Source organism: Tamandua tetradactyla, chromosome 4 (genome assembly GCF_023851605.1).
Source record: "Tamandua tetradactyla isolate mTamTet1 chromosome 4, mTamTet1.pri, whole genome shotgun sequence".
NCBI classification, from domain to species: domain Eukaryota; kingdom Metazoa; phylum Chordata; class Mammalia; order Pilosa; family Myrmecophagidae; genus Tamandua; species Tamandua tetradactyla.
Window position 1 is genome coordinate 57,614,748 of NC_135330.1, and position 16,305 is coordinate 57,631,052.

Here is a 16,305-nt window from a genome sequence, read left to right on the forward strand (position 1 = left end):
GATTGATCTTTTATTTATGCAAACCGAAATTAGGGGAAAATATTCTTATGAATATTTATGGTTATAATCTTTTTATCTGATACAAAGAAGACAAAATTCATATAATCCATCTTACCTGGATATCAGAGAAAGAACTAACAATGTTCCTATTTTAAAAAAGAAAAAAACAAAACAGATTTCACCAATGATTATATACTTGTTCTCATAAAACAATAACTTTTCAATTACATTAGTTTTGGAAGTTCACAATGGAATAACTCATACATTTTACTATACTAATTCTCACAGAATCTTTAATTTCCCCATTCTTGAAGGGCAGGAAATAATGTTTTAATTTTACATAAAAGTATGATTTTTTTAATACAATAAAATGTCTTATCATTTTAACATTATAATATTCAAGTCTATAATCATTAGACCAAAAGAATGTCTCAGCATAAGCCTGTATGTATTAAATGGAACTGCATTTCCTTTCCTTTAAGAAAAGCATTTGGAGTGCTGAAAGACAAATGACTCAGCACGTATCAAACTCTTAGCTCTCAATTCATTATACAAGGTTCTCACCTCCTCAGCATAAAGAAATAAGAATAAAAAGTAGATTGCGGGGGAAGGTTTAACTTAATGGTGAAAGGAAAGGGTAAAGGGGAGAAAACTCAAATATTTATTTCCTATCCAGTATAATTAATACTCTATGCAAAATATTTTACAGTGCTGATATAAATATAAAAACAAAGAACTAACACTCTATTTGGAAAGAGAGGGAAGTTTTAATGGGATAATATTAAGGACAGAAAGCTAAATGGTTATCCACAGCTTCAAAGTTGGGAAGGCAAATGAAAATAAAATAAGCATTATGGGAGAACAAAATTTGTTGTATTCATTTATTTTCCCCCTTGCTCTAGCTGAGTCAAATACTTACATTGACAGAGCTTCAACATACGGTCCTGAAATAGGATGCTCTCTTACTCTCAGCTAGTAGAAGCAAAGATTAGTGTCAGTAAGAGTATGACAAATATTTCCTATAAAATATAACTTTAAATGACTAAGTTATTATTTTTTTGTATTTTGAGGGTAAGGTAAAGAGATGTCTTTATTTTACCTAGAAATAAACAAAAAGGTTCTCACCAAAACAAATCTATAAGGCATGAAAGAAACTGCCTCAACACCACAAATTATATCTGTACAATCTGCAACAATATCCTGTAGCATCCTATCATTTATAGTTTTTTATTCCTAAATTAATCCCGCTATAGGTATTGTTTCTATGTTTTTAAGTATCTCTCTAAACTAAACTTCAGGCATTTAGACTGTCTTCATTTTTATATTTTAAATTTTGGGACCAGAAATGTAAAAACAGATAGAATTCAGAGAAAAAAAATGCCAGGCTTTATTTTTTTAAGTTCCTTGATTTTGCCAAAGTATACTGCATGACCTTGGACAAGTCAAATGACCTCTTCAGATTTGAGTTTCTTATGCTCCAAAGTCCTTTGCAAAATTTAAAATTTAAAGTTCTAGAAGCAATTAAAAAAAAAAGCCTATATATTTGTGGAACTTTCTATTTCATAGAAAATATTATCTACAAAATATCAATTCACTAAATAATCTAGTTAAATACATTTTCCATAATAAAAATATTATTTTCAAAACTTATACTACTTTTAGAGTTTACAGACTATTAAAGATTTGGTGTTTGATTTAAGTGATCCAACTAAAATTTGGAACAACTATTTTATCTTTTAATTTTACACACTTGCTTAAAATAAAAAACGTAGTTTATAATAACTAATTTGATTTCTACTAATGATAATGTTCAGCTTGCTTACTTAATAACATAGACCCCTCGTATTTGCTGTCATTTAATAGCATTTTAGTAAAAATTCAAGCCCTGGCATCTTAAGACCCCACAAAAATATATGTGCTTATTAAAAATAGAAATTTAAAACAAAAATTGTTTTAATCTTACAGGTTGCTTTGTCTGGCCATTTTCACCTTTACAAGCCAGAAGGTCATGGATTTTTTCATTATATACTTCAAAGAAGCTCATTTCAAGTTGATATCTGACCTAGTAGAAATAGAAATGGCATACAATTTATTTTTAAAGTTGTTGCATTCCACACAAGGGAATAATATTCAGTCATAAAAACGAATGAAGTATTGATATATGCTACAAAATGGATGAACCCTGAAGACGTATGCTAAGCGAAAGAAACCAGCCACAAAGGACACAAATTGCCTGATAGTCCATTTATATGAATTATCTAGAATAGGTCAATCCACAGGTTAAAAAGCAGATTAATGGCTGTCAGGGGTTGGGGAGAAGGAGGAATGGATTGTTATTGCTTAACAGGTATGGGGTTTCTTTTGGAGATGATGAAAATTTTTTGGAACTAGTGGAAATGGTGGTTGCACAACATTGTGAATGTACTGAATGCCACTGAAATGGCACTTTAAATGGTTAATTTTATGTTATATGCATGTTACCTCAATAAAAAAAATTTAATTTGAAAACAATAAAAGTCCTTGCATTTCTTCTTTATTAACTTCTTGGTAAGATTCAATCAAGCCAATAAGCATTTTCTTTTCCTAAGTACCCATCTACTATGTATTTGGCGTTAGACTACAGTCAGAAGGACATAAAGAATTTTAACACAAAGTTCCTGCCTTGTGAAGGTTACCATCTTAGAGAAATACAACATACCTTCCAACAAAGAAAACATATAGCAATAGAAAATGAGGAACCAAAATGAAAAATAACGACTATAAATAAAATCACTAATCAGAGAGGGGAAAATTTGGGGTGGCCAGAGAAGCTGGAGAAAAAGAAAGTAGGATAGTGAGCATGAAAGAAGGAGTGGCCTGGACCAGATAGAGAGGGTAGGGCATTCTTTATGTAAAGAAGGCATCAGCAAGTGAACATGCATATGCTCAACACAGGAAAGATAACCACTGTGTCAACATTCAATCTGACGGAAGGAACCTTAAAACACTAATTCTTCCTGAGGCAGAAAACAATCATTAGACTAAAAGAAGCCAAGCTTCTCCTCTTTTTGAGTCAGAAAGAAAAGATGTAAAGGTCAAAAAAGGAAAATGTTGCTTCCATACAGCTTTTCTGACAGCTAAGGTAAGGTTTCCACATTAGAGAAACAGATTTCATCTTTAGACCTGGAAGTGTACCAGCAAGCATTCAAAATCAATGGAAATTAGAAGCATCAAGGAAGTGTCAAAGACATTTAGGTCCAAGTCACAAAATATTTATTGGGCCCCACTAGGTACAAAGTGCTCATCTAGCTGCTGTGGGAGAATCTGAGATGAACTGGACAAGTGTTTATGCTCAAAGAACTCACAAACTAATTGGAAATATAATATAGTGCATTGCAATACCAGGCAAAGTATGGTTGGTGTGATGGGAGAACAAAGTACTTCCAGACCAAGGAACATTAAAGGTCATCTACAAATGCTATTGGCATTGGTATAGAGTCTCAGTATTAAAAAAACATGTATTAATGCTTATTATCTATAAAGCACTGAATGATGGCTTAAGGATTCCAGTGGGACTTAGAGATAAAAACATAGTAGGACATGAGTGGCGAAGGGCAGTTGGGTATACATCATAGAGATCCATACTATGTCCTTCTCCTTTGAGGCATCTGTCATCATGCTGGCTATCCCACCTTCTATTACCCATCCACAAACCACTACCCTCTACCATGCTAAATAATTCTGAAGTTGATATAACAGCAATCACTTATTGGGGCCACGATGGGCTAGGCACTATTCAAAACCTTTGATGTTGATCAACTCATTTAATCTTCACAACAAACCTATGAGAAGGGTATTATCATATTATCACAGCATCATCATCCCTATTGTCAGGTGAGAACACTGAAGCAAAATGAGAAGTTACACTTCTAATTAGGGGACAAAGCTTGAATTCAAACTCAGATAATCTATCTCCAAAGTCCATTACCTGCTACCTTATATTCTTCTCAGTAAAATAGTCATGGCATGCAAATCCAATCCTCCCAGTTCTGTGACCTCATTCCAAAGACCTCTGCTTCTACTTCACTTCATTCATCTCTCTCTGGTTTCCACCACTTTCAAATTACTCCAATACCAAAAGCTTAACCACCCAAAAGCACACTGACCCACAAACAAACAGCTCTCTCACGCCCTTATTCCCACCAAACATGCCCTTGAATATATTTCATCCTACAGCCTCCAAATTACATGTTTTCCCCTAATCTACTGGAATCCCTCCTCCTATTTTCAACTTAATTACTGGAAGTAAGAAGATGGGGTTAGAAGGAAGAGAAGCAGCAAAAGAAGAGCAGCGTATCCACAGGGGAAGAGAGCTACTCAATTCTGCTTTTACTCTTATGTTCTCAATAAATGCTACCAATATTTACTCCAGTTCTCTAACAAAAAACTGATTTCTCTCTCCCTCACCCTCTATCTCCAATAGTCACGGAGTCTTATCAGCTCTGCTTATTAGGATCTTTCAAATGTGTGCACCCTCATCCTCTTCCTCTGTTGCTACCTTAACTTAACTCTTCATCATGTCTTCTCCAGCTTACAATCACCCAGCTGGCCTCTTTGTATCCAGCCCTACCAGTCCAACCTCCTTTTGGGGGGACGTGGGGGGTCCAGGAATCAAACCCGGGTCTCCCGCATGAAAGGTGGGCATTCTAACCACTGAACTACTCCAACCTCCTTTTATTCCATTCTCCACATTGCAGCCAAGCCAATCTTTTTTTTCCTGTTTTTAAAAATATATTTTTTTATTAAGAAATCTTCACACAGGGCGGGCCACGGTGGCTCAGCAGGCAAAAATGCTTGCCTGCCATGCCAAAGAACCCGGGTTCGATTTCCAGTGCCCACCCATGTAAAAAACAAACAAAAAAAAAGAAATCTTCACACACATACTGTCCATACATGGTAAACAATCAGTGGCTCACAATATCATCACATATTTGTGTATCATCACTGTCATGGTTAGGGACAGGTGTCAACTTGGCCAAGTTGTGGTACCTGTTCATCTGATTGGGCAAGCGCTGGCCTGTCTGTTGCAATGAGGACATTTCATAGGATTAGGTCATGATCACGTCAGCTACATCCACAGCTGATTCCATTTGTAATCAGTCAAAGGGGAGTGTCTTCTGCAATTAGTGATGCTAAATCCAATCATGGGAAGCCTTTTAAGGAGGACTCAGAGGAGACAGGTTTCATTCCTGCTTTGGCTGGTGAGCCTCTCCTGTGGAGTTCATCCAGGCCATCCATTGGAGTCATCGGCTTCGCAGCCTGCCCTGTGGATTTTGGACTCTGCATTCCTATGGTCACGTGAGACACTTTCATAAATTTTATATTTGCAAGTGTTCCCTGTTGATTCTGTTTCTCTAGAGAACCCTAACTAATACAATCACCATGATCATTTTTAGAACATCTGCATCACTCCAGAAAAAGAAATATGAAGAAAAAAGAAAAACCTCATACATCCCATACCCCTTACTCCTTCCTCTCATTGACCACTAGTATTTCAATCTACCCAATCTCTTATCCTTTATTCCTTCACTATTATTAATTTATTTTTTATCCTTATTTTTTACTGATCTGTCTATACCCTGGATAAAAGGAGCATCAGACATAAGGTTTTCATAGTCACATGGTCAAATTGTAAAAGCTATATAGTTATATAATTGTCTTCAAGAATCAAGGCTACTGGCCCTGGCCATTAGAGAAATGCAAATCAAAACCACAATGAGATATCATCTCACACCCACCAGAATGGCCATTATCAACAAAACAGAAAATGACAAGTGCTGGAGAGGATGCGGAGAAAGAGGCACCCTTATCCACTGTTGGTGGGAATGTCAAAGGGTGCAACCACTGTGGAAGGCAGTTTGGCGGTTCCTCAAAAAGCTGAATATAGAATTGCCATACGACCCAGCAATACCATTGCTAGGTATCTACTCAAAGGACTTAAGGGCAAAGACACAAACGGACATTTGCACACCAATGTTTATAGCAGCATTATTTACAATTGCAAAGAGATGGAAACAGCCAAAATCTCCATCAACAGAAGAGTGGCTAAACAAACTGTGGTATATACATACGATGGAATATTATGCAGCTTTAAGACAAGATAAACTTATGAACCATGTAATAACATGGATGGACCTAGAGAATATTATGCTGAGTGAATCCAGCCAAAAACTAAAGGACAAATACTGTATGCTCCCACTGATGTGAACGGACATTCGAGAATAAACTTGAAATATGTCATTGGTAACAGAGTTCAGCAGGAGTTAGAAACAGGGTAAGACAATGGGTAATTGAAGCTGAAGGGATACAGACTGTGCAACAGGACTAGATACAAAAACTCAAAAATGGACAGCACAATAATACCTAATTGTAAAGTAATCATGTTAAAACACTGAATGAAGCTGCATCTGAGCTATAGGTTTTTGTTTTGTTTTGTATTGTTTTGTTTTGATTTTACTATTATTACTTTTATTTTTTTCTCTATATTAACATTCTATATCTTTTTCGGTTATGTTGCTAGTTCTTCTAAACCAATGCAAATGTACTAAGAAATGATGATCATGCATCTATGTGATGATGTTAAGAACTAATGATTGCATGTGTAGAATGGTATGATCTCTAAATGTTGGGTTAATTTCTTTTTTTCCGTTTATTAAAAAAAAAAAAAAAAGAGAAGGGATAATTGGAGATGAAGGGATACAGACTGTACAACGGGACTGGATATAAAAACTCAGAAATGGACAGCACAATACTACCCAATTGTAATGCAATTATGTTAAAACACTGAATGAAGCTGCATGTGAGGTATAGGTTTTTTGTTTTTGTTTTTTTTTGTTTTTTTTTCTTTCTATTATTGTTTTAATTCTTATTCTGTTGTCTTTTTATTTCTTTTTCTAAATCGATGCAAATGTACTAAGAAAGGATGAATATGCAACTATGTGATGTTATTAAGAATTACTGATTGTACATGTAGATTGGAATGATTTCTAATTGTTTTGTTAATTCTTTTTTTAATTAATAAAAAAAAAATCAGCTTCTAAAAAAAAAAAAAAAAAAAAAAAAGAATCAAGGATCAAGGCTACTGGGACACAGCTCAACACTTTTAGGTACTTCCCTCGAGCCATTCCAATCTACCATAAATTAAAAAGGGATATCTATATAATGCATAAGAATAACCTCCAGATAACCTCTCAACTCTGAAATCTCTCAGTCACTGAAACTATATTTTGTCTCATTTCCCTCTTCCCCTTTTTGGTCAAGAAGGCTTTCTCAATCCCATGATGCCAAGTCCCAGCTCATCCTGGGAGTTCTGTCCCACATAAGGCAATCTTTTTTTAAAGAGCAAATATGATCATGTTACTTCCCTGCATTAAAATTCTTCCTCAGAGGAATAAAGTTGTAAGTTATGCAACTAGGTGAATGAACCTTACTTAAGGGCTGCATGTTGAATGAAATGTCAGAAACAAAAAGACAAATATTATCATGCCTCACTCACATGGACTAACTATAATATAAAAACTCGGTGAACTGAAATCAAGAGCATTGGTTACCAGGGTGGGGCCTATTGTAAAGGGTCCTGCATCATAAGCTCTTACAGCAGTCACATATATTCAGGAGTTGTAATTGTTATTTCTAAATTCTGAGATACTGAGCTTTTTGTTTACAATTTGGTCGTTTCCAGAAACTTCGGTGTCTATGTTCAGAGTTAGAGTACTGAAGCTATGAAAGTCAGCCTATATAGGAACTGTTTAAAAAGTTGAAAAAGGGATCAGACTTTGACTAGAGATATGAATGAAGCTGATCTGGATAGGGCTGGGGTAGATCAGATAGGGTAAAAGATGGTTTTGTCCATATTTTAAAACTTCAACTTCTGTGTGAGACCAAAGAAAGAGATGTTTATTTGCTGCAAAATTTATATTTTGGGTAGTGCATTTCCTAATTTAACTTGTATGGTCAGTTTAGTCGAACACCATAAGTACATGAAATCATATATATTTTTTTTTGCATGGACAGGCACTGGAAATCGTCTCTGGCATGGCAGGTGAGAATTCTGCCTGCTGAGCCACCATGGCCCTCCCAGTACATGGAATCTTGAATAGGGCATGAGACTTTGTTGATTTGCTCAGGTTAATATGATGCCCTATTATATCCCAGAGTAATCTGGGCAGTGAATAAAAAAGTATTTGCAAAGTCCCCTTGGAGCACTGAGGAGATAGGAGGAAATATTCAACTAATTAGGAGAATTTCTGATATTCTCACAAGCAGTGGAGACAACCAAATCAATAGGCCAAGCCCTCGATCTTGGGGTTTGCCCCTATGAAATTTATTTCTGAAAAGGATAGTCTAAGCCTATTTAAAATTAGGCCTAAAAGTCCACCCAGAGAACCTCTTTTGTTGCTCAGATGTGGCCTCTTTCTCTAAATCAACGTGGCAAGTGAACTCACTGCCTTCCCTCACTATGTGGGACATGACTTCCAGGGGTGTAAATCTCCCTGGTAACCCCGGGATGAGCTGAGACCCAGCATCAAGGGTTTGAGAAAGCCTTTTTGACCAAAAGGGGGAAGAGAGAAATGAGATAAAATAAAGTTTCAATGGCTGAGAGATTTCAAACAGAGCCGAGGAATTATCCTGGAGGTTGTTCTTACACATTATATAGATAATCCTTTTTAGTTTATGGTGTATTGGAGTGGCTAGATGGAAGTACCTGAAATTGTTGAGCTGTGTTCAGTAGCCTTGATTCTTGAAGATGACTGTAGAACTATATAGTTCTTACGATGCAACTGTGTGATTGTGAAAAACGTGTGTCTGATTCTCCTTTTATCTAGGGTATGGATAGATGAGTAAAAAAATATGGATAAAAATAATAATGGGGGGACGAAAGGTAAAATAAATTGGGTAGACTGAAACACTGGTGGTCAATGAGAGGGAGTGGTAAAGGATACAGTGCATGAGTTTTTTCTTTGTCTTTTTTTTTCTGGAGTGATGCAAGTGTTCTAAAAAATGATCATGATGATGAATACACAACTATGTGATGATATGTAAGCCCCTGATTTTACACCAAGTATGGAATGTTTGTGTGTTAAGATTTATTGCTAAAAATATTTTAGAAAAAATTCTTCCATAGCCTTCCAGGTTCCTGGGAGCATAAAGAGTTCATAAAGCCCTTCATGAGCCAAGTTCTTCCCTTCTTTCAATTTTCATCTCTTGTCACCCTCAAACTCCATGCTCAAAACAAAAGTAAACAGTTTATAGATTCCCAAAGGCTCCCTCTCTCTTGCTTTCACATCTTTGCACATGTTGTTCCTTCTGCCTGGAATTTCCTTCCCCTCTTCTTCACCTAGTAACTACAATGTGTTCTTCAAAACTAAACTCAGTTACTTCCTCCTCTCTAGGAAACCCATCTCCCTCCAGCCTTGCATGGTCTCATAGCACCATGTTCTAACCCTATCATTTACTTTTTATTTAGCATTTTAATTGACTATAATTGGCTATTTTCTGTCTTGTTTCTCCCATTATATTCCCTGGACTGGGTCTTTTAACTCCATACCCCAAAATTGTACCACAATATTTTCCCAGTTTTCTTATCAAAGAAATATAAGGTGAAAAGTACAAAAGTTATAGATTCCCCAGCTCTAACCCAACTGAATCAGACTCTCCAGAACAAGTTTTTAACAAGTGCACACATAGAAACTACATTCCTGGTGATTCTTATGATCAAGCAAATGTGGGGGGAAATGGTCTAACAGACTGCCTGGCAAATAGTATATGCTCAGTAAATACCTGCTGCATGTATAAATGAATAAGAGAAAAGGGAAGCTTGTATAGGCTTTTCAAAGATATCTTAGTGGAAAGAGCATGGCCTTTGAAGTCAAATCTGGGTTTAAATTCTAGCGTCAATTCTCTCTAATTCATGTTGTCTAAAAGTTGAGCTTGCGATCCTTAATTAGGTCTGTGTGCCTATCTGATTACAGAGATATCTTAGTGGTACACAACTACCACACTGAGAGCCATTACACATATATACTCAAAAGGAAAAAGCAAAGAAAGATAAAGAAAGAGAGAAGAAATGACCCTTCTATCACTGTCAACCAGCAGGAATCAACTCTGAATTTGGAATCCCCACACTCCCTCTCTATACTACTGTTTTAAAAGCAAATGATTAGAATTTAATTTCTCATAAATATTTCCTTAATAGCCATGATTCTCATTCTAATTTGATTTGACTGTTCTCTAACTTAATATACAGGCTTGCAAGCACTCTGAGACATACCTCTTGGGTTTGTTTTTTGTCTACTTGAGCAAAAAGATCTTCACAAAATCTTGGAATTATTCCTGGTTCTTCGCTAAATCCCATCATCCTGTAAAACATATTATGAATAGAAGGAGGAAAAAACTTGTTAGATTGAGTTTTTTTGGTTTGTTTTGCTTTTTTAAGCCCTTCTTTGGGAAGCGAGTTAGGAAGGGATAAAGGGGCAAGCTAATTATATCTAATAGCTAAGAACCCAAGCTCTGGAGCAAAATCTGCCTGCGATCAAATCTGGACTTCACTGCTTATTAACTCTGTGACCTTATAACAATATACTTAACCTCACTAAACCTCAATTTCCTCTTCTGTAAAATGGGAATAATAAAAGTACCTAATTCAGAGAGTTATGTGAGAGTACAAATGAAGCATTTAGCACAGTATCTGATATATAGTAAGAATTCATAAATGTTAGCTACTATTAAAATTCTGAATATTTCCTCCTAGGACAGGTATTATGATCATAGCTACTATTTATTTAATGCCTCATTTTAAATTTTCAAAATTAATACTTAGAAGATAATCAATCTCTCTGGGCTTCAATTTACACAAGAGGTATGATTTACAGTAAAATGGGTCCAATGATTCTTACAAGGTAAACTGTGCCTCATGTGCAAACTAAGCCCAGAGGTTAGGTATCTTGTCCAAGTTTACAGCACTAAGATGTAAAATGGATGAGATTTGAGCCCGGATCCGAGTGGTTTCAAAATCATATCTTTTCTACCACACCACGTTGCTGCTCACACAGAATATTTTAACATTTCTGGATAATTATATTTGCAATAAAACTTACGTATATGATTTTCCAGAGCCAGTCTGACCATAGGCAAAGAGACAGGTATTATAGCCTTCAAAAGCTCTTTCTAGGAGTGGTACTGCCAGCGTCTCATAAACAGTTGTTTGGCTAGCATAGTTAGGATGACATTCATCAAAAGACCAGAATGAAACATCATAAATAAAATTATAAATGTGTTTCATGTCAGGATGTTGCACGGTTATTTTCTCCCCATCCATGAAGACCACCTGGGGAGCTTTTTCAATCCTCTCTCTTTAAAAAGAAGCACAGAAAATAATAGTTACTATTATTATTTTGGATATTATTCCCAAAGGATATAAGGTCATCTAAACTAGTATAAATAATTTCAACAAACTTTGACATGTTTGAATCTTTTCTGACTATTAGCTATTGTCAAAACCCAAAAGTCATTCCTTGAGTCATGGATTGTCATGTTCATCTTTCTTCTACCTCAGACTTAGGTAAATCTTCCACTTAACTCTAGATCTTCTGTAAAGACGTATCAGTCTTTGTCGGGTCCCAGATATCCCTTCCCCCCTGACTCTGAGTTAGAGCAGAACTTGTCCTGGAAACCACCTGCCTCATCAATTTGACAAGGGTCCCTCCACCCAGGTCCTGCTTCTGGGGCTTGTCTGATGAGTCTGGAATCAGGGACTAAGTCCCTAACTGAGTGCCTTTCAGTATAGTCACCCACAGTGGGTTTTTCTTTACTGGCTCTGTTCTTTCTGTTGCTTCTCCTACTATCATGGTTTTTAAGTTCTATTAGGTTATTTCCCCACCCTCTCTATATCAACTCACCTTCAGTTCTCTCACTAACCCCACATTTTCACTATTAGCCCTTATCAGTGTGACTTAAACTTTTAACTACTAGCCCTTTTGGCTCAAGCTGGAGGTTCCATCTCCACTGTGGTGGTTTACATCTCCTCTTGTAACTTTCTTAGATACACATCATCAAGTTAAAAACTATTAACCCTGTTTTTAACTGTTCTCCTTTAAGATATTTAGAAATAATTAGATGCCTCATACACATTTTTTTTTCAATCTTTTTTTCAGCCCTATCCTTAATAATCTGTGACCATCTCACCCACAGTTCCTGTTTGGAGAGATTTTTGTTATTAAAATAAATCTAATGAATCACAGTATTTACAACTATGATATATCAATTGAGATGATGGTAGAGATAGATGACAACAGCTCAGGATAGGGTTTTGGGGAAAAAGTGTCCTATTAGGGCACTTTTCAAGGGAAAGGTAGAAGATCCCACCATATAAAGCAAATTTGAAAGCAGACTGCATTAGAGAGTTAAGTGAACTTTTTACAAGCAGTGTAGATAGAGGATTTACACATGCAAAATCTGAGTTCAAGTTTTTCACTGTATAGCCAGCCAATCATCTACAATGATATGAAAATAGCCAGTTAACTACAACTAAATCCGAAAGTTCTCTCTCTATAAAAATATTGCCCAAAATTTGGAAGATGCATGTATTACTGACTTTCCAAAGATGTACGTACCTCTTGCTGAAAGGCCTTATACGTACTGCCACTGTTACTTGACTATTTTCTACTTTTAAGGGATCTGTTTCTGTGAAAGTGCTCTGAAGTGCAGTTTCTTCTTCAGGATGGAGTGTCTTTTCTTGTGACCTCTCTCTTTTATTTGCAAGAAGAGAACTCTTTGGCCTTAGTTTCACTTGAAGGCTCGGCATCCTATTTTTTAGTATTGAAGAAGCTGGGCTCCTAAGCTGCGACATGCTGGATTTTGGTGTTGATTTGTGTTCTGTTATACATTTTGTAGGTGTTCTTCCTTTTTCCAAGCTTCCAAATTTATTATTTGAATTTTTCACAATGGTTTTTCCAATACTTCTGGGATGTAAGTTTCCTAGACCAGTCACTTTGACATCCAATTTACTCTGAATAGATTTCGTTGCCAAGTGTCCTGATCTAGCAACTTCATTCTGACTCTGGGAACCAATGGGTGCTCTATTACTCAAGTACTTAAGGTCAGCATTTTCATTTGCCCCACTAGGGGCAGAAAATATTTCTTTGTATTTTTCATTAGCCATCGGTTGGGTGTCTTTTGGATCAGCCAAAGGTACGGAAGATTCAACAAAGGAGTTTTTATCAGTATTTACCATCTTTACATTTCTACTAGGTTCCTGTGAAACACAATTATTTTCTGATTTACCTCCCACATTCTCTGTTCTTTTCCACTTTTCCACAAAATCTGTTTTAGTACGACGTTGTAATGTGAGACGTGTTTCTGCTGTTTTTTCAGTATTGTCTCCAATCTCACTACCAAACAAAGATGATTCTTTGTTCCTGGTAACTCTTCTCTGAAGTGCCAATCTACCTGCAGGACTTGGTGTAGGGGATATATCTCCTGTTCTTTTATAAGCAGAAATAATATAAGTGCTATTTATGTCTTTGATTTTGCCTACAGATCTCAACAATGGATCATCATTTTCACATTCTGACATATTTGATTTCAAATGCAGCTTAAGGCTGCTACTGTGGATAAGAACATTCAATGATGGACTCTTTTGGGAAAACTGTTATTTTGATTATGTGCAGCATATAATGACACTTTGACAGCAAGTTATTTCTAAAAAGAATGTTGTTGAAGAAGCTAAGCTCTTCTTTGGATGTTCATTTGACTTCCAGACATTTCTTATGTGTTGATTTCCAAAAATATCTAAAACACACACAGAAACAAAATTTTAGATTGCACAAACTACAAACAGATTGTAAATATCCATAGAGAATCTTACACTGTGTACCTTTCCAGAAGAATATATGGAATAAAGTGATGATGACAACACTTTCCAATGATCCTCCTACATTTAACAGTTCAGGGCACTGACTCCTTCAAACATTCTATTTCCTTATGGACAACAAACTCTCTTACTTTCCCTCTTTTTCTGACCTGTCTCTTTTCATCTGACAGTAGAATCATGTCCTCTTCAGGGTTTCAAATGATATATGAAGACTCCAAGACCCAATCTCCAACTCAAATATTGCTTTCAAACAGCTTCAGACAAATCTCTGCTATCAAAGAGCTTAGAATCATTATTCAACAAATATTTACTGAGCTCTCTTTACGTGCCAGGCCCTAATAACTACTGGGGTTTCAAAGACAAGGGCCCTGTTCTTATTTCCTTCATCTAAGAATAAACAGATTAATCTTCATGAGGCCAAATGTGCCTATTGATTTAAAAGATATAAAACATGCTATGTAAACAAAGTTTTGTACGTTTGTTTTTTAAAATATCTCCAGACTTGGGAGTAAGAAGACTAAAGGAAAGCCTAGCACCTAAGTCTGAGTCAGGAACAAAACCTTTATAAATACCTGCTAAATGTATGTTCAATGCAGTAATGTTTAATAGAAATTAAACTGAGAGGTGTCACAAGGCAGATTATTCCCAAAATAAGTACCACAGACAATAAATACAAGTACTGTAAATTAACTGCTTGTGGTGAGAACCATGCAAGATTAGATAAACAGACGATCTGCCCTCTAACACAATAGGCGTTTAGCACAGTCTCTATCAGGTATTAAAGTTTCAAAAAAAGAACAGCAGTGACAGCTAAAAGGTCTGGCTTCTAGTAAGCTCCGCATCAAAGTTATGTTGATGTAAACAAGTTTTTAAATTTACATACTGGTTGTAAAAGATAAAATGACACTTGCTCAGGGCAACCACGGTGGCTCAAGAGGCAGAGTTCTCATCTGCCATGCCCGAAACCAAGTTCCATTCTTGGTGCCTGCCCATGCAAAAAAATAAATAAATAAAAAACGAAATGACACTTGCTCAAACCATTCCATAGATTACTGCTATTAAGGAACAAATTAATAGAAATTTTAAGTAAATCTGTTAATGTTCTATATATACAACAGCCTTCATTACATAAATTTAATTAGCTCAGGGGCATCCCGTTGGCCTTTTCAGCTAAAGTAGAGAATCTTCCTTTTACGAAATTAATTCACAGACAAGCAAAAATTCGGAAAATTCTACTGCAACGAAAAACTATATCTGCTCTTTACACATAATAGCAAGGTTTTTTGTTTAGGAAGTTTCGCTATCAGATTTTAAATAGGACTGAAATGAAAACAAGGAAAATAAGTCACGACCCAAAACCAAAACATCCCTCTGATTCTGTTCTTTTTCAGCTGGTCTCTGTGAGGCTGTGACAGCAAATGCAACCGACTCGGTTAACTGAAGGGGTGAAGGGGCTCTGAAGTCCGGCTTCCAGGACCCCAAAGAAGCGCTGCCGCACGCCATTCCTTTGGGGGATCCTTTCACCGTCAATCCGGAATTCCCGAGCTAGTGCGGGGGAACCGGAGCTAAGACCACCCGGCCTCACCTCAGCGGCCTCCTGCAGAGAGAGCGGCCGCACGTCCCCCTCCCCGGCACCCACCCTTTGCCCCTCCGCAGAATCCCCACCTCGGAGAACCCCCTCGATACCGTCCCCACGCCACTCACCGTCCTGCCGCCGGCTACAGCGCTGATCACGATTTGAATGGGCGCCCCGCCTTCTGATTGGCTGATGAGACCGCGTCGAGCGCCACGCTTTCGCTTCCTCCCGCCCCCCGGAAGCGCGGTTTGTCATGTTTCTCGGGTCGCTGTTGGTCTAAACCCCAGGCCCGCCCCGCCCTCATCTCCCGGGCAACGGGTCCCGTCCTTCCCATCCGCTCTGCTGAGGCCTGGAGCTCTTGCTCTTTAAATCCGACTTGCTGAAGGGGCGGGAGTGTGGGATGTGGCCGGCAATCCGCCAGAGTAGTATAGGGAATAGTAACATTGACATGCTTGTGTTTCCTTACTATAAAGAACCATAGTCAGTCTAACTTATAGCGAAGACATGGTAAAAAAGGACTATTTGCTTCGAATTAAAGTAAATCAGAATAATTAACACTTTACTAGTATTTTCTATGCAAGAAGTCGAGATAGGAATTGTACTGTTACATAGATACTTTTTCATTTAAGCCTGAAAAACTTTATGATACAAATATTATACACAGTTTCCAAATGAGAAACTGGCTTTAGAATTAAGAAATTTGTACAAGATCACACAACTAGCAAATAAAACACCATAAAGAACTCCAGATAGCAAACAGAACCCCAAAACCGATGCCTTGAGATTTAACTCGATTTCAGTAAATCTTCCCATAAGATTT

General features: G+C 36.9%; 1 protein-coding gene across 3 annotated transcripts in view; it reads right to left on the minus strand.

The window, feature by feature from the left end:
- Positions 1–15,657, minus strand: part of KIF14 (kinesin family member 14) — an 82,604-nt gene extending 66,947 nt beyond the window's left edge. For 2 of the 3 annotated variants that reach the window (XM_077157345.1, XM_077157347.1), the window contains exons 1-7: positions 15,614–15,657; positions 12,651–13,827; positions 11,136–11,390; positions 10,310–10,397; positions 1,964–2,062; positions 920–972; positions 116–146 (exon numbers count right to left, since the gene is read on the minus strand). In XM_077157345.1, the coding sequence (XP_077013460.1) occupies positions 116–146; positions 920–972; positions 1,964–2,062; positions 10,310–10,397; positions 11,136–11,390; positions 12,651–13,612 (1,488 nt within the window). In that variant the 5' untranslated portion in view covers positions 13,613–13,827; positions 15,614–15,657. The other variant, XM_077157346.1, reaches the window with a different exon arrangement.
- Between the last annotated feature and the right edge of the window lie 648 nt (positions 15,658–16,305).